Below are 26,636 nucleotides of genomic sequence, written 5' to 3'. Positions count from 1 at the left end.
TTTGGTTTCCGTTTGCATGGAATATCTTATTGCATCCCCTTTCAGTCTGTATGTGTCTCTAGGTCTGAAGTGTGTCTGTTGTAGACAGCATATATATGGGTCTTGTTTTCGTATCCATTCAGCCAATCTGTGTCTTTTGGTGGGAGCATTTAGTCCATTTACATTTAAGGTAATTATCGATATGTATGTTCATATTTCCATTTTCTAAATTGTTTTGGGTTCGTTATTGTAGGTCTTTTCCTTCTCTTGTGTTTCCTGCCTAGAAAAGTTCCTTCAGCATTTGTTGTAAAGCTGGTTTGGTGGTGCTGAACTCTCTCAACTTTTGCTTGTCTGTAAAGGTTTTAATTTCTCCATCAAATCTGAATGAGATCCTTGCTGGGTAGAGTAATCTTGGTTGCAGGTTTTTCTCCTTCATCACTTTAAATATGTCCTGCCAGTCCCTTCTGGCTTGCAGAGTTTGTGCTGAAAGATCAGCTGTTAACCTTATGGGGATTCCCTTGTGTGTTATTTGTTGTTTTTCCCTTGCTGCTTTTAATATGTTTTCTTTGTATTTAATTTTTGACAGTTTGATTAATATGTGTCTTGCCATGTTTCTCCTTGGATTTATCCTGTATGGGACTCTCTGTGCTTCCTAGACTTGATTAACTATTTCCTTTCCCATATTCGGGAAGTTTTCAACTATAATCTCTTCAAATATTTTCTCAGTTCCTTTCTTTTTCTCTTCTTCTTCTGGAACCCCTATAATTCGAATGTTGGTGCATTTAATGTTGTCCCAAAGGTCTCTGAGACTGTCCTCAGTTCTTTTCATTCTTTTTTCTTTATTCTGCTGTGCAGTAGTTATTTCCACTATTTTATCTTCCAGGTCACTTATCCGTTCTTCTGTCTCAGTTATTCTGCTATTGATCCCATCTAGAGTATTTTTCATTTCATTTATTGTGTTGTTCATCGTCGTTTGTTTCATCTTTAGTTCTTCTAGGTCCTTGTTAAATATTTCTTGCATTTTGTCTATTCTATTTCCAAGATTTTGGATCATCTTTACTATCATTATTCTGAATTCTTTGTCAGGTAGACTGCCTATTTCCTCTTCATTTGTTAGGTAGGTCTGGTGGGATTTTATCTTGCTCATTCATCTGCGGTGTGTTTTTCTGTTTTCTCATTTTGCTTATCTTACTGTGTTTGGGGTCTCCTTTTTGCACGCTGCAGGTTCATAGTTGCCGTTGTTTTTGGTGTCTGTCCCCCGTGGCTAAGTTTGGTTCAGTGGGTTGTGTAGGCTTCCTGGTGGAGGGGACTAGTGCCTGTGTTCTGGTGGATGAGGCTGGATCTTTTCTCTCTGGGGGGGCAGGTCCACGTCTGGTGGTGTGTTTTGGGGTGTCTGTGGACTTATTACGATTTTGGGCAGCCTCTCTGATAATGGCTGGGGTTGTGTTCCTGTCTTGCTAGTTGTTTGGCATAAGATGTCCAGCACTGTAGCTTTCTGGTCGTTGTGTGAAGCTGGGTGCTGGTGTTGAGATGGAGATCTCTGGGAGATTTTTGCCGTTTGATATTATGTGGAGCTGGGAGGTCTGTTGTTGACCAGTGTCCTGAAGTTGGCTCTCCCACCTCAGAGGCACAGCACTGACACCTGGCTGCAGCACCAAGAGCCTTTCCTCCACACGGCTCAGAATAAAAGGGAGAAAAAGTAGAGAGAAAGAATTAGTAGAAGTAGGAAGAAAGAAAGGAAGGAAGGAAGGAAGAAAGAAAGAAGGAAAGAAAGAAAGGAAGGAGGGAGGGAGGGAGGGATGGTGGGAGGAAGGAAGGAAGGAAGAAAGGGAAGGAAGGGAAAAAGAAAGAAAGAAGGAAGATAAAGTAAAATAGAAAAGTAAAATATAATAAAGTTATTAAATTAAAAATAATTATTAAGAAAAAATAAAAAAACAAAAACAAAAAAATGGACAGATAGAACCTTAGGACAAATGGTGGAAGCAAAGCTATACAGACAAAATCTCACACAGAAACATACACATACACGCTCACAAAAAGAGGAAAAAATAATAAATCTTGCTCTCAAAGTCCACCTCCTCAATTTGGGATGATTCGTTGTCTAAAGGAGGGAAGAAAGGAAAGGAAGAAAACGAAAGAAAGAATATAAAGTAAAATAAAATAGAGTTATTAAAATTAATTATTAAGAAAGAAAAAAATTAAAAACAAAAAAACAGACAGATAGAACCCTAGGACAAATGGTGACAGCAAAGCTGTACAGACAAAATCTCACACAGAAGCATACACATACACACAAAAAGAAGAAAAGAGGAAAAAATCATAAATCTTGCTCTCAAAGTCCACCTCCTCAATTTGGGATCATTCGTTGTCTATTCAGGTATTCCACAGATGCAGGGTACATCAAATTGATTGTGGAGCTTTAATCCGCTGCTTCTGAGGCTGCTGGGAGAGATTTCCTTTCTCTTCTTTGTTCTCACAGCTCCCAGGGGCTCAGCTTTGGATCTGGCCCCGCCCCTGCGTGTAGGTCACCTGAGGGCGTCTGTTCTTCGCTCAGACAGGACAGGGTTAAAGGAGCCGCTGATTCGGGGGCTCTGGCTCACTCAGGCCGGGGTGGGGAGGGAAGGGCACGGAGTGCGGGGCGGGCCTGTGTCGGCAGAGGAGGGGCACGGAGTGCGGGGCGGGCCTGCGTCAGCAGAGGCCGGCGTGACGTTGCACCAGCCTGAGGCTCGCTGTTCGTTCTCCCGGGGAAGTTGTCCCTGGATTCCGGGACACTGGCAGTGGTGGGCTGCACAGGCTCCCCGGAAGGGAGGTGTGGAGAGTGACCTGTGCTTCCACACAGGCTTCTTGGCGGCGGCAGCAGCAGCCTTAGCGTCTCATGCCCGTCTCTGGGGTCCGTGCTTTTAGCCGCAGCTTGCGCCCATCGCTGGAGCTCCTTTAAGCAGCGCTCTTAATCCCCTCTCCTCGCGCACCAGGAAACAAAGAGGGAAGAAAAAGTCTCTTGCCTCTTCTGCAGGTCCAGACTTTTTCCCGGACTCCCTCTGGGCTAGCCGTGGTGCACTAACCCCCTGCAGGCTGTGTTCACGCCGCCAACCCCAGTCCTCTCCCTGCGCTCCGACCAAAGCCTGAGCCTCAGCTTGCAGCCCCGCCCGCCCCGGCGGGTGGGCAGACAAGCCTCTCGGGCTGGTGCGTGCCGGTCGGCACCCATCCTCTGTGCGGGACTCTCCCGGCTTTGCCCTCCGCACCTCTGTTGCTGTGCTCTCTTCTGCGGCCCCGAAGCTTTCCCCCTCCGCCACCTGCAGTGTCCGCCCGTGAAGGGGCTTCTAGTGTGTGGAAACCTTTCCTCCTTCACAGCTCCCTCCCACTGGTGCAGGTCCCGTCCCTATCCTTTTGCCTCTGCTTATTCTTTTTTCGTTTGCCCTACCCAGGTACTTGGGGACTTTCTTGCCTTTTGGGAGGTCTGAGGTCTTCTGCCAGCGTTCAGTAGGTGTTCTGTAGGAGTTGTTCCACGTGTAGATGTATTTCTGTTGTATCTGTGGGGAGGAAGGTGATCTCTGCGTCTTACTCCTCCGCCATCTTCCCCTCGTCCCCCCATTATTAACTGAGTAAATGGAGGCTCAGTGAAGGTACGTGTCCTACACACCATGGATAGTTAGACGTAGATAGTTGTCCTACACACCGTGGATAGTTAGATAGATAGATTCACACCCAGACCTGTCCCATGCAGAAGCCCATCCTCTCTCCTCTGTACCACATGGTGCTCTTGATTATCTTGATTTCTTTCCTTAGGAAGATTGTTCATAAAGATATTGGCTCGGCCATTTCAAAGTAATGGTTCTTCATAATTAGACAAGCACACTCCATTTCATTAGGGAAGCTGATTCCCACTAAGATTAAAACAGGTGTAGAAGCCATTAACCAAGAATATCTCAGCAAAACTCAAATTTGGAGCATCCCATTTCCCATTAAATATGAAAACCCTGAGAAAGTTACTATCTGTACAAAGTAGGCCAGGAAATGGCACTTTAGTTATTGAATAATCAGCCCACCAACCTGGGAGCAGAGGTCTTGTAATTCTTGAATAGACTCTCTCCCATCTCTCTTGTGCAGGGTCTCACACCCACATGTTATGCCTCCAGCCCACCCTCTGGATGTAGGGTAATGGGGGCTTTTCATTCATTATGAGATCATACTAAACCTGTTATCCTCCTGAAATAGTATACATTTAGGACTTTTTCTGAGTTCACTATTAAATTGTAGAAGCCATTTAACCTTATCCATCAAATGAGAGTAATAGAAACTGCTCTTACTTCCAAGGGGTTGTCCCAGAGTCCCAAAGAAGCATAAAGCTTTTAAAAATTCCCAAGAGCGTGATATTGCAAACGATTGCTCACAAGGTTACTGCTAACCCTTGCCCTGTGGCTAGCTCCCTAGGTCTCTGCACATGACTTTCCCAACCAATCTGTTACTCTATCCGTTTTCTTAGACAGGTAAGTTATCATTGGCGGATGTTTTCACTTTCATAGGTACTTTAGGAACAGACATTCCTAGGTACTCTGGCAGTCACAGCACACAGGCTGCCTCCTAGCCACCAAGCAGCCAGCTCGGCTCTGCCTTCCAGCTCCCCTATTGCCTCGAAACCTTTAATAAAGCCTGTAAGCAGGTTCTAGGGACCTGGCTTAGCCACAAAACAGCTGATTCCCTGGGAGAATGTGAGCATAGGGGAGTCAGAGAAATTAATAGGAAGCTTTCTTCTGGATATGGAGATGGGAGGGTGGCTGTCTCACATTAGGCATTCTCAAAGTGACAGAAGTTTGAAAAACTGAAAAGAAGTTTATCTTTATGGCATGACTAACCCCGGGTTCTCCTAATCAATATCTTTTTAACCTAACAGACTTGGGTTTTTTTTTTTTTTTTTTTTAGCTATGCAAGAGTAAACTTCTTAGGAAAAAACTATAAAACTCTTGAAAGGTAGAACTTCATCCAATCAATCAAGTGTTTATTGAGCACCCCAAACTCAAATTTTAGTCTTCAGGCTGAACTAAATTCATATCATTTGTGGGAAATATCTATTTATGACATTCTCTTCACAATCCCTAGGAATATGCCCAGCCTCACATGGAAACAGCTGCCTATGTCTTGCAACTATATATGTGAGACTCAGTCATTTATCTACCTATTTCAAAGTGTGTGTATGTCTCTTTTTTAGTGGAAAACAAAGGAGCAAAAAGTCTGATTTTGCTCTGTGTGCCTGAATGAGAAGTCTCCTTTCCTCTAAGATTCAAATGAGAATAAGCCACCAATCACAGCCCACTTACAGTGGAAAACGGGGCGTGTGTGAGCACACTTCGCCCTCTTCCACATTTCCAAATGTCTGTTTTCTTCCACAGGACAAAATCTGGAAACATGTGCCTTTCACCAAATACATATAAATAGCATAGGCTAAAAACCAAAGACCACAACGACAAAAATTAATTGACGTTTGTAAATTGTGACGCATACAACTGGCCCAAAGGAAAAAAACTAGGACATTTGTTGTTAGTACTTTCTCTATTTGAACAGTCTTTGTTTTCCAGTGAGATTTTGGTACATCTCTTATCTAATCCTCCACATACAACACAGGACTTCTTTCTCTAGGCAGGCAAAATTAGTTCAAGAAAAGGGTAGGAAAGAACTCTCAAGTAGATATATCTTGTATGTTATTCATTATTGAAAATGCTTATTTACTATTTCCAAGAGAGATATAGGTCTTAAACTTTGTATTGTACCTTATCTTGAAAATACATATTCTGTCATAAATGCTATCATAGAAGTCTAATTTCTTGAGGATCTTTTCCTATCCAAAAGACTATTAAAGTAAATTGCAGTTGGAACTACAAATGCAGGCATTAAGAATAAAGGAATTTTCCCTGTTGTAATATATTTGAATACCCAGGGGATAAACAAGAACTAGGAAAGGTTTAACCAGGTTTAACTAGAAAAGCCCCATCTTTCCGAGCAATAAAATTCCCCACCTTTAAAAAGACAGAAAATAACAGCCAAATATTGAGAGTCATCAACGTATTACTAAGTCATGTGCAACATCAGATATTTTAAATTACTCTAAATAAATTATATGAAATACTGCATTTTTCTTAAAAAACTGACATTCCAGAAAACACTAGATTAAGGTCCTCCCTAGTCAAGAAAAGTGGAGATAATAAAGAAAAACCCAAGAAAGAAGAGACAGACAAAAAAAATTAGCAGAAGAAATTTTTGAAAAAGGGAAGATATTAGACATTTTCAGTCTACAAATATTTATTGAAATTGCAATTAACATGAAAAACATAACCAAAGTCATAAACTAAAGCACATCCATCAGCACTTCATCTCTGTGATTAAGCATATGTCTCTTTTCTATAAAAAAGAATACATAATTTTCTATATAAAAAAGAATATATACTTTTTAAAGACTCTTCCTTAAGCAAACTAAAGACAGAATTGTGGGTTGTTTTTTTTTCATTTTGACCCAGTTCTCAGGTCAGTGAATCAGTAGTTAAGAGGCAAAAATATTTTCCTTCCCAGTGCCCAAGGGGATATATTAAAAAGAAAGTTATTTCTTGTAAAAGGAGGCTGCATTATCCCAGTGCTTTCACACTACTTCTGTAAGGGTTTATTTTGTTGGGGGCAAAAGAAAACAGTGTTCTCACTTCTCAGCAGGGGATCCCAGTGGGTTTATGGTCCCTTTCCCATCGAAGTAGTCAGTCTCTTCCCTTGAAAGTTTTTTGGTTGGGCAGATTCTCTCCTGTAAAACCAAGGGTGAGAATCTTACTCCTTCACACAACTTTTTTTTTTTTAAAGTTAAACTCAAAATAACTCATCGAATAAATAAGGGCTGAATAAATCCTCAGTTTATTGAGTGATGTGAAAATTGCCCATTGTCATTTGTGTCATTTGAACATTTCATTTCCATAATATGTAAAATTTCATTTTCTTGTTCTGTCTGCTTATTCGATGATCTTCATGTAGAGAGTTAGGAGGCAGAATTAAAAGCATTGTTCTTGCTGCATCTAAAGGAAGCTGGCAGCAGACTAGTCATTTTCTAGAAAGAAATGTTTCTCTGAACTTTTTATCTGAGTCTGAAAGGGACAATACAGTGAGATTAGTTTTTACTGGGAACCTGAGCATTTACCTCAAAACCCAAAACAATTGGGTCACATTTTCTACAGCCTCTTATATAAGTAAAGTCAAATGAGTCCCAAGTTCTGAAAACCAAAGTGAATTTCTTCTAAGTCTCACTTGTTCAGGACAGTTGAGCCAATAGGCTATGTCAGAACGTCAATCTAGTCACAGGAAGATCAGCTTGGAATGGATGCTCAGAAGTGAGGCACTAGAAACTGATGAAACCACGGGTGGAAACTTGACTCCTCCCACCTAGCCCAGAGGAGGCTGGTGGGAGGGAGACCATGTAAATGTGAGGGAGGTGACAGCGATAGCAGAGTTTTTGAGATGAGAGATCAAATGGCAGATAAAACTGTATTGGAATTATCCATTTTGGTAGCCTATGAAGGACATTAGATTGAGAATGAAAAAGTATGATGGATTTGAGGGACAGTGCAGAGAGAATAATGCCAAGACACGGTAATGAATTGAGGTATCTTACCCTGGTCATTTATGCTATTTCACTTTACTTACATTTCAAAGCCAATAAATGGTCTTTCAACCAAGATCATATGGTACAGAAAAGTATAGAGGATTTCTTTATTCCTTTAAAAATTTCTTATTTATAATCAACCATGTTTCCATATGGATTTGAAGAATTTATTCCTAAAATGGCTATAAACAACAACCCAATCTCCAGTTTCTCTCACCTGACCAATCTGGGTGATACCTCTGCACGAGAAATTAGTCACCTACAAATGGTATCTTGTGGTGTGGTTTATGTAGTGAGTCTTCATCTCAACATTTGCAACTTGTTTCCCTTGCTTTGAGAAGGCTGTTATGAATGTCATGCAGCACTTCTTATAGATTTGTTTTCATTCTCAAAGTTTCAGTTGAGTTACTAGAAGTTTTGTACACTCCCTTGGGGTATGTTGGTTAATTGCTAGAAAGCTGTGGAGCAATAATCAATTTGATATTAGCTGTGTTCAGGTGGATTGCTCCAAATACTACAGCATTGTTCTCGCTGAACCGCAGGATCTCAGATCCCAGCTCTTCTACTTACAGATTAATGTTGAGCAAGTTACTTAACCTCACTGGGCTTCACTTTCTTGATAGAGATATCAATAATAATAGTACCTTTCTCAAAGAGTTGCTTGTGAGGATTAAATGAACCAATACACCTAAGATCCATAAATCCATTTAAGAGTCAGAACTCTCAAATGTTAGCTATTATTATTTATACTAGAGTTGTTACCATTGTCAGCGACGTAAGCACTCATCATTTTCTAACTGTGGTACTCAGTTCCATTTCTGTGTCAACACACCATGGGAGGTGTGGAAACTCGGAGCATGTGTAAAATACTGTTTAAATCTAAAAGGACTAAGTGTGAAAGCAGAATGCACATACTCAGAGGTTTTAAATCACAAATAACCAAAAAGGGCTGTGGCCTAAGCCTGAGCATATAAAACTCATTCAGTCATGACTTGAAAATCCCCAGTGAAGAGTGATAATATCCTCATTACAGCATGTAGGCAAAGACCTGTGAGTATAGCAAGCTGTTAATTTTTATTCCCCTGCCACATTTCTAACAGGCTTTCCCCCCAACCCAATCATGTTTTCTGTTTTCTCTGGCTTTGTTTCCTGAACACTTCTCGAGTATTTCCTTTGCCAATTTCTGGATCATTTTCCAGTGTATTTATCTCAAATGGGACTTTTTTCTCCAGTGTTTTTTTTTTTTTTTTTTTTTTTTATAAACACACCCAATCGTGACTACAGTTGCACAGATTCAAGCTTATTTTCTCTGAGGCTTTGTCAGAAATCAGCCCAGGATTGCATGACAGACTCACATTTAATTGAAAATGTTATATATTTAAATTTCTCTAGAGAAGGACTGCAGTAGTTTCTTACAAAGTTAATGCTGACTTTCTGACTGGGGGATTTCTCTCCTTCATTCAACTAGCTTTAAAGACTGTACAAGTTGACAGCTTTCAAGTTGAAATGAAAGCCTTTTGCCCTTTGGTTTATCAACTGCACTGGCATCTTGACAAAAATTTCTGTAATTCCTTCTCATGAAGTTTTAGTATACATGTGCATCAAAGTCAGGACGTTTCTCATTGCATTGTGAGTCTACCGGAACCAGAAGCTTGTGCTCTTTGATGGTTAGAGTTATCAGTACTGGAAGGCCAGCAAGTAACCAAAACAGGAGTCAGGTACTGAGTAAACTCCCTCTGTACCCTAAACCCATTCAAAGTGTGCTCCATCATCCAATAGCATTAGCATCACTCGGTACTTAACTTAGAAATGCAGAATTTACCACCCCATGCTAGATCTTCTGAATCAGAATCTCTACTAATGGGACCCAAAATCTATGTTTTAACAAGCTCTCCCAGTGATTCTTGATGCATGCTAAACTTTGAAAAAGCACTACTATAAACTTTTTCATTATTTATATTTGAACTGGATATTTTTGGAGGGATTCATTATTACATCACTGCTTTCAAGAACTCCTTTCAATAAGCCATGCCCACACCCTTTAGAGTGTAATTTCAAGTGGTAGATGAAAGGGCATTTCAAGCTTGTAAGATGTATGAAGGAATGGAGAGGAAAAAGGTAAGCTGTATGTCCTTTCTAGTTCCCTGTGTATCAAAATCACTCTCACACTTCAAAAGAGAGCTGGGAAAAATTACTGACCTAATCAAATATCAGTCTCATTTGATCCATTCACTTTTATAGACAAACAAAAGTAGTTTCTTTCCACAGTATTTCCCACTCTAGTTCTAAGCAGTTCAGGGAAGATAATAGACTTGCAACCTCCATTCCCCAAAAGTGTATGCCCACGTGAGGTGGAATGATATACACACCACTGAAACAGAGGCAGAGCAACCTATAGACACAGTGCTGGAGATCACCAAAACCTATACCAAAGTTTATTTCTGCTTTAAAACAAGATTTATCAGAAATAAACTTGGCAGCTTTGATTCGGTACGAAGTATTATGGAGTTAGTACTCTTTAGACCATTTCAAACTAATTTTTCACTATTTTTAGTTATTTATTAATATATTTGTATAGTGGAGGATGTGGTTTTAACTGTTTGCCGTAAGTTTTTAAACACGCTTCTGATAGCCCCCAGTAACCAAAGAGAGACCATCCTAGCATACTCTTCATTTTGCTACAATATTGTTCATGCAAATTCGAGAAGTAAATTTATAGTTAGCCACCTCTTTTACTATAAGTTAGTCTGTATAGCAGCCCCCAAATAATGCAAAAATTGGAGGAAGGGCAGAATGCTTGACAACGCTTAATAATTTGTTCGACTTTGGCAGAATCTACTAATTCATTCCTTGTTAATTTTCTCACAAATTGAATGGGTTATTTAATGTTAATAACACAAACCCCATTAGTTTGATTCATTTATTTGCTATGATCTAGGTGCCAGGCTTTATGTACCTGAGAAAAGAATTTTTAATGGTATTAATGTTGATTACAGAAATCACCTTTTTTAGAAGTCATTGTGCATGGCTGCATTTATGTATTTCTGTATTAATCTCCCCTCCAGAAGATGACTTTCTCAATTGCAAGCACTGAACTTTGTCTTCGCAATTCTAGGACCTAGTCCAGGATTGAACACACAAAAAAATAAGCATAGTTTCTTCATGAAATTTAGCCACCATTTTGAAAAATCGAAGGATCTTAAATAATGTGTTTAACCAAACTCTAGCAGAATGTCCTTTAAGAAATAGTTGGTTGTTATTTTGAATTCTCCCTTGCCAAATTTTTTAAAGCCAAACAAGAACAAAACATCTCACAATTTTTTCCTTAGTATGCTACTGTATCTAGCCATATAGAACATAACTACAGGGAATAATGAGGATTGGCTGCATATAAAATGTGAAGTCAAAGCCATCATCTTTGCCCTCTTCTTATCCCTTCCTCTGCAAATGGCAGCCACCAAAGCTTCTGCTCTGGACCTCTTGATCCAGAAGGAATAGGGTTTTCAAGTAAGAGTAGTCTTTAAAATGAATCCAGAGTATCAACTGAATTTCTTATTTTACTTGTTTGTCATGTGCACATAGCAAGTATTTGCTTAGCAAATGCAAACTAATAATATTAACTAATGCCAATTAGGAAGGTAATCAGATAAAGTCAGTGCCTTTGTAAGCCAATATAAATTACTTTCAGATTACCTGATGTTTTGAATTATCTGCACTACTGTTCCACTTTGGTCAGAATCAGAGGTTGATTCTATCTCTGAAAATACACTATCTGCCTTCTCATGGACACAGCTGGCTGCTTCTTAACGTTCAATGAGTTCTGAAAGGACTCAGTGCATCAGATTCCCAATAAGTGAATTACTATTGCTATGCATTGAATAGAAATGAGTCGTCCTGCAAAGGTTACTGCAATACTGAAAGTCACTTTCAGGCTAATTTGCTTTGTAAAAAAGAAGGCCTGAAATCCAGTCAGATTCAAACTGTAAAGCAGAGCATTTGATAAAATAATAATGCAAATAATCATCCCTAATATGTAAAGTCTTGCTAAATTGTTCTTATTTTTGTTGTTGTTAGAGGGAGTCAAGCACAGCTAAATACCTTAGGGTAGTGTTCCTCAACCAGGGACATTTTCCTCTCCAGGGGACATCTGGTAACGTCTGGAAATATATATATATATATATATTTTTTTTTTGTTTTGTTTTTTGCGGTACGCAGGCCACTCACTGCTGTGGCCTCTCCCGCTGCGGAGCACAGGCTCCAGAAGCGCAGGCTCAGCGGCAACGGCTCACGGGCCCCGCTGCTCCACGGCATGTGGGATCTTCCCGTACCGAGGCACGAACCCGCATCCCCTGCATCAGCAGGCGGACTCCCAACCACTGCGCCACCAGGGAAGCCGTGGAAATATTTTTGATTGTTATGACTGGGTAGGGGATGCTACTGGCGTCTAGGGGATAGAGGTCAGGAATATTGCTAAACACCCATCAACACACAGGACAGCCCCATGACAAAAAGTATCCAGTCCAAAACATCGATAGTGCCAAGATGACAAACCCTACTCTAGAGGTGACTAGGAAACTATTTAGGGTGTTTTGTTATGTAGTTTAAGCAATAATTATTTCTGTACAGACAACAATATGTAGTTAAGCTTGATTGCTCCAGAAATGTGGATCCCACAGTACTGAGTACCAGGCGAGGTTTCCATCCTTCTTTCTGTGTCCCAAACACATGGACCCCCATATAGAAACTAAGGCTCCCTTATGAAAGCAAAATCACATCAGTTGGGCTCAGCATAGCTCCTGGCTCATATATGAGAAATTAACCACCTGGTTCTCTCCTCTTTTACTGCTAAGTAAACATCATTAACAGATCAGTGAACTTCAGGAGAGCATTAACAATTTCTGTGTTATTCTCCTCACTGGCCATAGAAAAGGGGCCCTAAAAGTTATGTGACGAATCCTTGGATGCTATCAGAAATTATGGGTCTCAGACACACTACAGGAAAAATAAACCTGTCTAGTCTATATAAGTAACCAGGATGTAATGCGAAAAGAACATTTGGGAGACTAGGCTTCCATTGCCCTAGTTGGCTGTTTGTTTACATGTAATACTAAGAACCTATGAACTATTACTCTGGTTTCCAATTCTAGAGGGTGACACGTTGATAGATGTTTGGGGAAACTGCCTTTCAGACTGAATGCAGATACTTTGGTTCATTCTCACGTTCTCCCTCTGTTCTCAGCCAAATTGTTACAGATGTCTTCCACTGAGTATCTCCATTTCTTTCCAACAGCCGATCTGCAAGATTTTGCACTTTTTTCACCAGTACATGATGTCGTGCAACTATTTCTGGATGCTCTGTGAAGGGGTCTATCTTCACACACTCATCGTGGTGTCTGTGTTCGCTGAGAGACAACGCATGTGGTGGTATTATGTCCTGGGCTGGGGTATGTATTTTCTGCAGCTGAGTTTTGAGCCACCTTTACCTCTGTCTGTATATTCACAGTCTTCTTCTAGTCTTGGTCAGAGAGCAGGCAGGGGCTGAGGTCCTTTGAGGAGAGATGGGACACAGGTGCTGGCAGGAGTTCAGTCTCCAGGAGAACTTGGTAGAAGCTTTTTAACAAGTTCACATGGACTGTGATAGCAGGAGAGTGAGTGCAGCGAAGGAGGGGTATGACTATGAGAATGTCTTCAGGAAACAAACCCAGTTAACAGATGGACTGAAAACATGTGCTGATTGAGAGATCTGATTAGACCCTCTTCAGTTTTATTGATCACCTGTTTGTAGAGCAAAGGAGAATTTCACATTTTGAATTCTGTACTCCCCTACCCTGGACCCACTTCCCTTCCTCAAGAGTGTTCCTTCCTGTCAATCCATCAGCAGGACTCCTCTAGTGAAGGTTCAGGAAGTGGAGTCCAGCTAAGCAACAGACATAACCACATGGGCCTCCAAGTAGAACCTACCTGACCTCACAGTGCATGGCAATGGCTTTGAAAAGCGTATGGTGGGACTGTTTGAGGTGTGGCTACTTCTTCTTCTTTTTTTTTCAAGGTTCATGGATGAGGTTTATTTTCCAATTGACAGTTTATGTTAGGTGAAACAGTCTCCATACCAGACGAGAAACAGTCACTTATTCATGTGGTTGAAAGAGTGAATTAAGTTAATTGTAGTCTTTAAACGTTTAAAAACAGTCTGGGGGAAAAAAACCTATGTAGTGCTCAAACTGTACTTTTAAAAATACTATTTTATTTATACTCCAGTGTGAAAAAAAGGGCTATACTACCATGTTTACATACATACCAATATTGGAAACAATTCAATAATGAATCACATCTAAATTTTATAAAGAATACACAAACATTAAAAAACACCGATTGGTTATAGAAGGCAGAATAGAAGAAAAAACGATCAGCTATCATTTTCATTTCCATTAAAGAGCAGCACCCTCTGAGAAGAATCAAATCAGTTAGTAATACTCACCTGTACTGCGAAGTAATATATACAAAGGAAAGTTAGTGATTGTACTGATTCTAGTACTTCTACTAAGCCATTTTAATCTTCCTCACACTCAATGCAAAGAAAATAATATGAAGAAAAATATGTTCTCACCATTCACAATAAAAAGAGTCCGCTTCCTTCTGCAGGCCTGGCATATTGTACAATAGAGAGCACTTCATGGCTCAGGTGGATCAAAGTATCATTTTGATTCTGAGCCACCGAATAGAATCTCATGCGTATTTGGTGACTGGACTAACTCCATAGGAGCTGTGATAGATTGAACCATTTCTGTGGAATCCCCAGACCTCACAAATAAGAAAAGGCCCTACACAAGCAAAAATGACAATCAGTCTGTCCATAAATTCTATCTATAGGCTCTTTCTCTAGTGTAAGGTGGAAAAAGGGGCCCTTTCTTGAGTACGTGGATACAAGTGTTGCTGTAGTCTACAGATTGCTGGATTGACACTGTGTCTGTCATAATGAAGATAAGGTATACCTAGAAACCACTGCCAGATTAAGAAACTTCCACAGCTTGTCTCAGTTCTTCAAATAATGGACAAGTTCCTTTTCTAGGCTGACGATTAGTCCTGTATTAGCATTGCTGCTGGCTATGAAACTCACCACCAAAGGTAAACGATTGAATTGAACCAATCTGGTAGGTGTTATAGTAACAGGTGATACTTTTAGTTTTTGAAAATCCAAGTTTGCTCCCTTGGTCTGTTGCAAGGGCAGAAGTAGACAAGGAACCAGGTCCCAAAGCATGCTCTGGGGCATTATCATTGGCCACTTTAATGAAAGGCACTCCGCCTGTATCTGATACAACAATACCATGGAGCCCCTCAACACGTGGTGATTTTTTATACATGAATCGTTGTAGGTAATCCGCCATCATGAACCCCTTTCTCTGGCAGGATCAATCTCCACGCCTGGGTTTCTGGGCTGCCTGCTTCTCTGAGCTGTCACTTCAGAGGACAGCTTCTGAGACAGCTTCCTCTAAAAGCTGCTGTCACGTGATTTGTGAGGTGTGGCTACTTCTGTACAAATTGACTAAGGGTGCTGAGGTCCCTGGGGACTCTCTAGAATTGTTCCCTTTCCCCGAGGGCTGCTAAAAGAACAGCTCCACTGGTGGAAGGGAAGCAGACAGATAGTAAGGCAGTGAGAGGGACAAAGCTCTGGGACAAAAACACATGCAGTGAAACTTCCAGAGTGGAGGAGGATCCCGAGGGCCATTCCACACTGTCTGTAGAGCCAAGAGCTGCCCTTACTCTCCACTGACAGGGTGACTATGACTCTTGGAGCAGAAGCTGTGGATTGCCTTCAGCTAAGCCTGACTTTTAATGCAGCATTTGGGGGAGCCCCTAAAAATATCCATAAGAGAGGCAAAATTTCATGAGGGAGGATAATCCGAAGACTTTCTGAAAACATCACACTTTGTAGTTAAACCCCTGCCCAACAATTATTGTTACCAACTGTAAAGAAATGCCTCAGGGAAGCCATGTAAGCAGCCCAAAGTCTTCTCCACAATTTACTCCAGGGATGGCCCTATGCAATATTCGTTTACTGGTCAACCCTCCCTCATAGGAACACATGGATTTTAACCAAGTATCAATACATTACCCGAACCCAATGGGATAATCCTTTAATGGTGGGTCAATAGGGCAGATATTTGGGTTGCCTCAAAGTTGAACTGATGATGCTACAGCTCTTTGGTTGTAAGTAACAGATAATAAGATATTCTAATTTAGTCAGAAAGAGAAATTCTCACACTCTAGAGTATCTCATGGAAGTCAAGAGCCAGAATGCAGCAGGGCTACTAAAAGGGCTGTATCCTGGCAACAGCCCAGCATCCTGGATTTTTTAACCATCCAGTAAGGTTAGAAATCAAGCTTGTGACTATCCTGCCCATCCCCCTCAGGTGCTAGGTCCTCCTGTTTCTCCCTGTCCTCAAAACAGGCCAGCATACAATCAAACTTGTTTTTTGTTGTTTTTTCTTTTAGTCCCAGCCTTTCCTTCCCCTGCCCTTCTCAGCTTCATACATACCTTCCCAGTGATCTCTAGTCTTCTGAAATTGGTCATGCCAGGAATCAACTAGCTACAATTTAATTCCCCCCAATAGCAATTCTGATTATCACAATAATAATGATTGGTACTGGTCAGATGCCTTCAAACTGAAAACCTGAAAATAACATCCCCCCCCCCGGCCCCCCCCCAGACACCATTCCTGTCTGATCTAGTTTACTTATTTCCTTTGAAGTAAAATGTATGGCATACTTCTTGTCCCAATTTTGACTATTTAAAAACATCTGTCTGCCACACTCAGAAAATTTCTCATGGAAGCAAAAGGCTGCAAATTTATTCTTGCTTGTGACATTCAGCAGAGATGAGAGCACCCTGGAAGGAGCAATTTCTACTGCTCTTTCCATACTGATGCACTGTGAATTCGTTATAAAACTTTTAGTATCATCGTAGTCAGCTCTTTGAAGACATCTGCTTAACACCCATGTTCATGTGTGTTACAATTCAAAGGAAAAAAGAACAAGCTGTTGTATCAAAAAGAAGGTAATGAAAATAAGTAAAATATTTATGGGATACCTTAATCAGAGAATACTTAAAACTTTATCAGAATGATTCAAGTAGAATCCTAAGGAACATCACATTCAGTAAGGTAAGCACAGAATCGTCCATTTAAAAGAATGAGAAGGATTTAAATTCCCATAGATGTTTAGAAAGATAGTCAACAAGTATAGTTCTAAAATGTAATTATTTTTTTTTTAGCATGCCTGGGCTAAATCTATCTTTCTCCACTCCTGCACACACTAAAATTCCACCAAACTCTTTACCATTCAAAAATCACAGTACCACATCTCACTTCTGAGAACAAAATTGTAAGACAGCTATGATGACTTCTTTTAAAGCAATAGCCTTCTCTTAGAACTTCAGGCAAGCATTATCTTTGGATGGGAGGAAAACAAGTAAAATTACAACCAAAATAAATTCTCAACAAAAATAGTTTCACAGAAACTTTAAAGAATTTAATAGAGCAGAGAAGAAATTTCTAGTGGATATTTTTATTGTCCTTTTGAAATTATTTTCACACCAAAACAGTACGATGGCTCCTAAAATTTAGGTCCAATGCCATGAAATAAGGTGTAACCTATGTTTTGAAAAGTTTGAAAGTGGGACAGCGGAAAGTTTGACCCAAGAAAGCTACGTCCTAAGACCTAACTTTGTTTGCAGGTGACGTACATCTCATCCATTCATTTCAGCTGTAATATTACCCACTCCATCTCAAAGAATTATAAGAGACAGTATGAACATCACCCTCTGGGTGAAAAGTATCTGGTGGTGAACTTCCCCCCAACAGAAAATGAAAAAAGGCTTCTTTCAGTAGTTACTTCCTTACAAGTCTGCACTGGATGGCTTACTGGTCAATTTCTCTCAGATCGAAGTAACTTCAAACACTGAAGTTTAGTTCTCAGAAAAATCATTTATTTTACAACCCTCTTCAGATTGATTCTTCGCCTTGCTGTTTCTCCCATTGTTATAAATCAAAGAAGGAACTCCCCCACCCATGGGCTTTTATAATGAACAAGTAGAATTTATCCAGCACTCCTGAAGAAGAATCCTGGGGAGAGAGGATTATTCTTACTCTGACCATCTTTACTGGGTGGGAAAGGTTGTTATGACGCTTGAAGCCTGGAAGAAGAGGAAAAGGAAAGAAAAAATAAACTGTAAAAAGTGACATCATGGCTAGAGGCAGGTGAAGAGCCCTAGGAATTAACAGATATGGGTCTATACTCTTCTCTGTATTAAGTAAGAATCACATTTTCCTTTCTACAAAATGACAAGGTGGAAGTGAAGTCTCCATATTGCCTCTCTTGCTGTCTAATTCTAAAATGTGTATTTCAAAGTAAAGTCAGTGAATTTCTGATTCTAAACCTGAGTGGGATGTTAGAACTGCTGTGAATAAAACACAATCATGTTTTGTGTTAAATAGACTCAAAATTCTTCGAAGTCAAACATTTGATGGTCCTATTTTGAATTATATGCTTCATGAGTTAAGAAGCTGAGATGGTTCTTTGGTGAAAACTCAATGTTCTGAGTCTCTTTTTGCATATAATTCACAGAAAATAAAAGTGTGGAGGTCTGATTCACTTCTGAGACACATTTCTTAACTGATAGTAGTTTTAAAAACTCTGTCTACAAATGTGTCAACCAAATCAAAAAGTTTTCTATTGTGCATGGGTATATTTGAGAAAAAGAATTTTTTTTTTTTTAACAAAAGTTACAACTTTACTCTAGATTACTTTTATAGAATAAAGGTTGATTTTTAAAAGATTCAGACTGACAGGATGCATCCCCAGCAGCTATCTCCATCGTTCCATTTATAAACTCAAAGCTGTTTTTGACTCGTTCTTCAAGTTTACTCAGGGAAGTAGATTCTGAGCGGCTTTAATAAAAGGTCCTGGAGCCAGAACTTACAGAGGGTAGGGTATGTACTAGCTACTCTGAAGTGTTCTTGTTGAAAGAAAATAGGATCAATGCACATGATATAAACAGAAAAACAAAAAGCCCGGAAGAAATACTGAGAGCACAAAGAAGTCTTTGGAGCAATCAGACTATGGCTTTCATATGCCATCTCAGGTCCGTTCCCTTCAGGACAACCCACCTCCCCTGTGTAAGAGAGCCCAGTTCACACACAATGAAAAGCATTCTGGTCTCAATTAATAGTCATCATCATCATCATAGACATAACAATGGTATTATGGTCATAGTGAGAATAATAATGTACCTACCACACTGGATAATTTGTGAAAGGCTTTTAATTATCTGGATGCTGTTAACCAAACTCTCTGACAGCACATGATGTTCTAACTAAGAGCATTTTTACCTGGTTTGACCAAAGATAATCTGCACAAAAAATCAGGGCAATATGTTGACAAAACATTAAATTTGCCACTATTCTTGAAAGTAAACTACAATTTCTATAAAACTGTAGTTACAGCTTTTGTACTTTTTCACATTTTAGGGCTCCCGCTGGTGCCAACCACTGCCCATGCTATCGCAAGGGCGCTGTTATTCAATGACAAGTAAGTATTGTGGTTCTTAGTTAACATATTTGAAAATAAAATGCAATTGTATTGATGTATTCCCTCCTCTTTTTTTTAGCTGCTGGCTGAGTGTGGACACGAACCTGCTTTACATCATCCATGGTCCTGTCATGGGGGCATTAGTGGTGAGAATTGCTTTTTAAATCCATTATTAACAGTTAATTCAATGATAATCTATAATAAGAACAATTTGAGTCTTTTTAAAAATGATTTTTATTTACTACAATTGGGTGGAGGGGCATAAGGTCATTTCTATACAAGCCATAGCAACAATATAGGTGTTCTTTTTTTTTTCCAACAATTCTATAAATTCTCCTAGTTAAAGACCAAAGGTCAGGATGTTGCTGATAAGAAAGCGAAAGACCACAAAGTCCCCCTGCAGCATTTTTCCCTGGGCTTTGCCAAACTAAACCATCTTCCATTTCACCTTTGGTCCATGAGCCATCATCATAACTACTACTGAACATGCACTTAAAGCATTTCAGGCGCTTCACATACCTTGCCATGCTGTTACTAATAGCAGACCTTCCAAGTGGATACATTGAGACATTTTACTCATTAGGAAAACTAGACCCAAAGACTCAAGTAAACTCACTTAAGATCACATGACTAAGTAAGAAGTTGGGCCAGGAGAAAATATGACTGTCTGAATCTATATGCAAGCTCTTTATTTCCACCCATGGTTTACTGTATGTTGGCCATCATCAGAACCATCAAATTTAAAATTTAGACATTATTTTCCCCATTAACCTCAAAGATAGTGTTTTCTTCAGGTAAGAGTAAGAAAAATAAAAACAGTCGGAGTCATAGACCATATTCTGCTCCTGCACTGAAGCAGCATCCATTAGTAACTGATGAAATTGGGTTATCACCCGGGCTGTCTCCTAACTTTCCTGGCCTTTCCAATGCAAATTCAATTTCTTTTGCCATTTTTCAGAGTAGTGGTGTACTTACTAGTTCAACTGCACTCACAAGGACCTACTAACGTGGGTCTTGAATATTGACACAACACCCCATAAGAATTCAATTTTTATTAAAGGTCTCTTTCCTTTCTTGAATTTTTGGGGTAATAACATTTATTTCTATTCCAGGTAGAAGAATTATTCTAATTATTTTAAAATAAATGATCAATTAAATTTTAAAAACAACCTTGGTTTTAAAACTAATCTTCACAGCCAAAAGTAATTTGTGATCCACTAGAATGGCTGATATTAAAAAGTGACCGTACCAAGTGTTGGCAAGGGTGAAGAGCAACTGGAATTCTCATATAATGCTGGAGGGAATGTAACATGAAGCCACCTCTTTGGAAAATAGCGTGGCAGTTTCTCAAAGTTAAACATACACTTACCATATGAACAGGCCATTCCACTCCTAGATACTTATTCAAGTGAAATGAAAACATGCCCACACAAAGACTTGTATACAAGTATTCACAGCATGCTTATTCATAACAGTCAAATTTTGGAAACCATTCCAATTTCCATAAACAGGAGAATGAATAAACAAATTATGTATATGTATTATTTATATAATGCAGTACTACTCAGCAGTAAAAATGAATGACATGCCAACACACACAACACAAATGAATCCCACAGATAGTATGTTAAACCAAAGAAACCAGACACAAAAGAATACACACCATATATTACTCCATTTCTGTGATGATAGGAATCAGCAGTTGCTGGAGGTGGCGTCCGGGAGTTGTTGACTGCAAAGGGGCGAGAGGGGACTTTCTGGGGTGGTGGAAATGCTCTTCTCTTGCTTGGAGTGGTTGTTACACAGGTACATACATTTGTCTAAACTTCCCAAATGTAAACTTAAAATCTCCATTTTATTGAACATACATTATACCTCAATGAAGTGATTTCTTTTGAAAAGTGTTATTAGAAAAAAAGCCTGGGTTAGCTTTCTCCACTGCATAAGCTTTACAGATAAATTTTTCAGCCTTCCTTTTACTTTCAGTTAAGTAGTCCTGCCTAAGGGAAAAATCTTCATAATGAAAAGATAAGAAAGAGAAATCTAAAAGTGTCATTTATGACTTCCTTTGTAAAAATTATAAAAACCTAAATAAAGAATAAAATACCTTCCTTAGAGTTGAACCTTATATACTTACATATACAGGAAATTATTTTCTCATATAGGGAAAAAGGGGGGGAAATGTTAATTCACGTCTGTAAGAGTATTTGGCTCTACTGATGCTCCGTGTTCTCGTAACACGGAGCCGATTATATTACCTCTCAGGCAGTCACTTGTGTCCCGTGTAGGTGCTATCTGCTCCCCACACTGGATAAACGAGAACTGAGGGAAGTGGTGTCCTTCAGGGGTGCTGACCTGGAGAATTTGCTCAGAACGATCATATCTTTGCAGATCAACTTCTTCTTTTTGCTCAACATCGTCCGGGTGCTTGTGAAGAAAATGAAGGAATCCCAGGAGGAGGAATCGCACATGTACCTGAAGGCGGTGAGGGCCACTCTGATCCTGGTGCCCCTACTGGGGGTCCAGTTCGTCGTCCTTCCCTGGAGACCTTCCCACCCAGTGCTTGGAAGGATCTACGACTACGTGATGCACTCTCTGATTCACTTCCAGGTAGGGAAAGCACTTATGCAACCACTCACTCAGCTAGTTGGTGCAGGGCCCACAGTTTTCTGGGGCTCCTCTGAGATGAGAATGACCCTTTAGAACACGTGTTACCCGGAAGGTAACACGTTACCTTCTCTGTCTCTCTCACTGTCTGCTTTCCCACGTTTTGAATCTTAAAATTGGGCAAGGAGACAGGAAACAGGAGGTATGAGCTTTGAGAATACATCTTTAGAGAACAAATATATTTGTCCAGAGACTGACCCACTGCAGAGCTACTCTCACAGTGCTTTTTTTCATTCATTCATTCATTCACTTATTTATTTATGGCTGCATTGGGTCTTCATTGCTGCGCGCAGGCTTTCTCTACTTGCAGTGAGCGGAGGCTACTCTTCATTGAGATGTGCACGCTTCTCATTGCGGTGGCTTCTCTTGTTGCAGAGCACGGGCTCTAGGCGCATGGGATTCAGTAATTGTGGTACTCGGGCTCAGCAGTTGTGCCTCATGGGCTGTAGAGCGCAGGCTCAGCAGTTGTGGCACAAGGGCTCAGTTGCTCTACGGCATGTGGGATCTTCCAGGACCAGGGCTGGAACCCGTGTCCCCCTGCATTGGCAGGCGGATTCTTAACCACTGCGCCACCAGGGAAGTCCCTCCCACAGTGCTTTTGAGCTTTCCTTCCCCTCCCCAGCATCCGAGGGCCACATTTGGTTTTGCTTTATTGAGGGGACTGTTGAAGACCAATGTAACCAATGCCAATTGGCTTTCCAACCTGGATTATTATCAGTATAGTCGCTAATGCCATGAAAACACAGGGCAGAGAAGCAGATGTTTCTATCAGTGTGAAATGCCAACACTGGACCCCGAGCTGGCATCTATATCCCTCTTAAACTGGAAGCCAGTTTCCAGTCACTTCACTTCATTGCCTTGGCTCTGATTAGAGAGGTCAGAACCTTGGAATACCTATATTTTAGCCATCCCTACAATGTCAGGCAGACCACAGAGAATGGGTATGGCTGACACTCTCACGTTGTCCAATCAGAAATCATCATAATTATAGCTACCATTCACTAATATGTAGCACTTCATGTGTGAGGTAAGCATTCTCATGCCTATTAAGGATAAGGAAATGGGCTTTTCTGGTTAGTGGCAAAGTCAGGAGATATAACTCTAAAGCTGACCTAAAATCTCGTAACTTACAGCCTCCAAGCCAACAGCCAAAACTGTGAAGGAAACCAGGTTTTGTGAGCACTTTGTTGCTTCTGCTTTCCCATTACTCCCAGGACCCTCAGCTGGTCTCACCCACGCATATACTCTGTCTCCCATACAGTAATTTTCAGACCCTCTTTTCATAAATACACATTGAATTGTTTTTCCAGGAGCTGTAATGAATTTGCACAGAGCATCCACGCCTCCTGCTCTGTCACCCTCCGTCTGTCAGAGGGATGTCAGGAATCCATCTTTGACAGTTCAGTGACTACATAGGGAAATGTATCCAGGTCTCTTCTCATGTGGGAGAGAATGGAGCAGCCTCTTGGGGGTCGTCCCAGGTGGTCCCATGTCTGCCACACAGGGGTGGAGAGTGGCTACCTTGTTTCCGTTCACTTTGCTTCAGATCCAAAGCCTCGTTGAAGGCACAGTGTGAGGTACTTTGAAAGCAAGGGTGGGACATGGTGTGTCCTAAGGCAGAAGTGGGTCTGCTACAGGCTCTTAGGCCAGAGTTCTGCTGTCTCAATTATTCATGTCCAATTAGTTTTATTTTCTACTGCTGAGGCTTAATGTGAAGAAAGAGGTCAAGATTAATAGGGCTTAAAATTAAGTTTAGGAATTATTTTAATAATCTGATCTATTATTTTGGCCATTTCTATAGGCACAAGGAATCTTATGAGTAGTGACCCGAACCTCAGAAGTTACTTAGTCCACGTCCTTATTGGAGAGATGGACTTAGCTGTGGGAACAGTACTGCACTAGTTCACCATGAGGACACAGGGCAGAGTCAGGCCCACAGCCATGCACTGACTGTGACACTTGTGCTTGCAAAAGTTTTAGGTACAAAGATTCTTTTCAAATCCCCTGTAACCAGCATATTCTGCTATAAATCTCCACGTTAAAGGCCGTAATATGTTAACCAGATTGACGAGAGCAGTCTTTTTAGCCAAGCAATAGAATCCTAACGAGAAAAAGGCATTTCTAATGGAATATTCTTGTAGTGAAGCACTGAACATGAGTGGTAGTGACTTTCACCAAGCCCTGACTTGCTATTGCCGTAGTGAAATGTTCCTCTCCAGGTCGTCTGTTTATATGGATTACTGACAACACAATGCACACAAAAATAATTTCAACTCTCTTTTTCCTCCTCTTTTTAGGGACTCTTTGTTGCCGTCATTTACTGCTTCTGCAACCACGAGGTAAGCGTGTGTTACACGTAATACCGTCACTCGTGTATATAAAGCCAGCACTTTACAGTCTCCAAAGGGCCTCTGTGCACTTTTCATTTGCTCTCACTTCTACAGGTGACCTTACAGGGTTTCATGACTAGCTGGATCATATTTTTTTCCACTACTGCAAGTTGAATCTTACCTGTGCTTTTGTGTGGTACAACTGAAGATATTATCCAGACAGGTAGCTAAATTCTCATTTCCTTGGATGGTACCTTAAGCTGGTCGGCACCCTGAGCAGCAACAGTGAAAGCTATTCTGGATTCCCGTAGAATCGAAGTCACATCCCCATTCCCTTTGGAAGACCCAGCTCGTCACTAGGGCAGAACCAATATCCAGCCAGTTTGTCCTGGTTCACTGCCCTCTTTTCCAGTTGCTTGATGCCAGTGTCATACCACTTATTCAACACTTTGAAAATCACCCTGGAGTTAAGACTCAAAAGGGAATAAGTAATTTGTTATCTGAATATTTAGATCAGTAAAATCTAGAGATCCAGATGGCCAGTGTTTTAAGGGTTTTTTTTAGCCAGAGTTCCCTTTCTTCCAATGATATCTTGCCTGGGAGCCCAATTTGTAAAACAAAAGTGGAGCTGCTTAAATTTGTACCAAAGAACTTCCAGGGCTTCAAAGAACATGATTTGAAAGCTCCCTCATTTTTCAGGTGAGAAATCTAAACTCCGGAAAGATCACGTGACTTGCCCAATGTCACAATCATAGTTTATAACCAGGACTAGAACCCAGATTTCCTGATTTCCAATTAAATGGACTAAATCTTCCACTGCACGGCATTATGTCTATGACTCCTTCCTGAAGTTTTGTTAGTACGCTTTCTTGAGTTATATGTCTCATAACTTTTAATGTAAAAGTATTTGTGATAATTTTAAATTAATTCCTATAAAGAATAATTTTATACCAAGGCAAATCACATTTTGTTAAAAGATCAATGGGGCTTCCCTGGTGGTGCAGTGGTTGAGAGTTCGCCTGCCGATGCAGAGGACACGGGTTCGTGCCCCGGTCCGGGAAGATCCCACATGCCGCGGAGCGGCTGGGCCCGTGAGCCATGGCCGCTGAGCCTGCGCATCCGGAGCCTGTGCTCCGCAGAGGGAGAGGCCACAACAGTGAGAGGCCCGCGTACCGAGAAAAAAAAAAAAAAAAGATTCCAATCCTGTGTGGTCATTTTAAGGCCCGCGTGTGTGATGTGCTGCCAGGGATCTTCCGAGGAAGATCAACAGCTGTTGCTGTTGATTGATTTTTTTTTTTTTTTTTTTTTTTTGCGGTACGCGGGCCTCTAGCTGTTGTGGCCTCTCCCGTTGCGGAGCACAGGCTCTGGACGCGCAGGCTCAGTGGCCATGGCTCACGGGCCCAGCCGCTCCGCGGCATGTGGGATCTTCCTGGACCGGGGCACGAACCCGTGTCCCCTGCATCGGCAGGCGGACTCTCAACCACTGCGCCACCAGGGAGGCCCTAAAGTGTCTTTTAAGAACAGTAAAAACTAATAAATAAATAGGGCTTAGGTCACCCCATCTTTATATCAATTTCTGTGAATGAATATCCCTGTCTTTTGAGTTGGCTCAGGTGGCATACAAAATAAATGTTTTCATCTAAAATAATATCGATACAGGGCTAATATAAAAATCAGGTTCAGGATGGGCATACCTTGAAAACACGAAAGGCTTGCATGCATTTGTAAAAATACTTCAATACTGATTGTGTCTTATCCATGATGCTGTCTTTGAAGTGGCAGGCGTAGAAAGCAAGGCCAGAGGTGCTCCTAACAATTGAAAGTCTCTAATTCAAGTATGTTACCTCTGCTTTTGGAAGAAACCATCCCCATTTTAGTTAGTATCATGTTACTGGGGGAATGTACCAGTGTGACATTTCTAGTAACACTAACTGAGTACTCTGCCAAATGTCGTATCAGCTCAGCCCCATGGATTGCAGGCATCTGGGCCTCCTGTGAGCTTACTGTCTTACAACACTGAACATGGGCAGGGCACTTACACATGCGGAAGGTGATTTCCAGCTGCATGGTTGTGATCAGGCTTTGCCTGGCTGAATGTTACATTTTAGCAGAGATCTAGGGAGCTAATATGTCAGTTCTACAAAGAAGATACAGGTTTTAATTTTTATTATCCATATGTTATCAGTGACTCCTACTATGGAAATGGATCAGATAGTCAATGGGTAGGTTAAAAGCAGGAAAGGAATTTTGAGGATTACAGTACAAGGAATCAGGAGATAAGCATGAAAGCACGCTTATGTAACAGACATTTCCCACAACTTTTCCAAGAGTGTGGACATTGACCACCCAATCATTTCAGTAAATTGTTAATTAAGTGTCTAAGAGACCACAAAAAGATGATTACACCTATGGAGAGGCTCAGTTTTTCTAAGCAGTAGCTTAAA

The 26,636-nt window shown here is 40.7% G+C and overlaps 1 protein-coding gene and 1 pseudogene across 2 annotated transcripts in view; one reads left to right on the top strand and one right to left on the bottom strand.

Moving 5' to 3' along the window:
• CALCR (calcitonin receptor) overlaps nucleotides 1-26,636 on the top strand; it is a gene marked incomplete at its 3' end in the record, with an annotated part of 65,636 nt that overhangs the window by 33,772 nt on the left and 5,228 nt on the right. The window contains exons 7-11 of the mRNA XM_082662037.1: nucleotides 12,900-13,053; nucleotides 19,135-19,195; nucleotides 19,275-19,341; nucleotides 21,587-21,805; nucleotides 24,160-24,201. Coding sequence (XP_082518163.1) covers nucleotides 12,900-13,053; nucleotides 19,135-19,195; nucleotides 19,275-19,341; nucleotides 21,587-21,805; nucleotides 24,160-24,201 — 543 coding nt within the window. The remainder of the gene's footprint in view (nucleotides 1-12,899; nucleotides 13,054-19,134; nucleotides 19,196-19,274; nucleotides 19,342-21,586; nucleotides 21,806-24,159; nucleotides 24,202-26,636) is intronic.
• Nucleotides 14,620-14,994, bottom strand: LOC309827417 (ragulator complex protein LAMTOR3-like; annotated as a pseudogene). The gene has a single exon. The product of its transcript is annotated as a ragulator complex protein LAMTOR3-like (transcript).

This window comes from Grampus griseus (assembly GCF_964374135.1).
Source record: "Grampus griseus genome assembly, chromosome: 9".
Taxonomy (NCBI): Eukaryota; Metazoa; Chordata; class Mammalia; order Artiodactyla; family Delphinidae; genus Grampus; species Grampus griseus.
The sequence above is the reverse complement of the archived record's forward strand: the minus strand, read 5'-3'. Positions and strand labels throughout refer to the sequence as shown.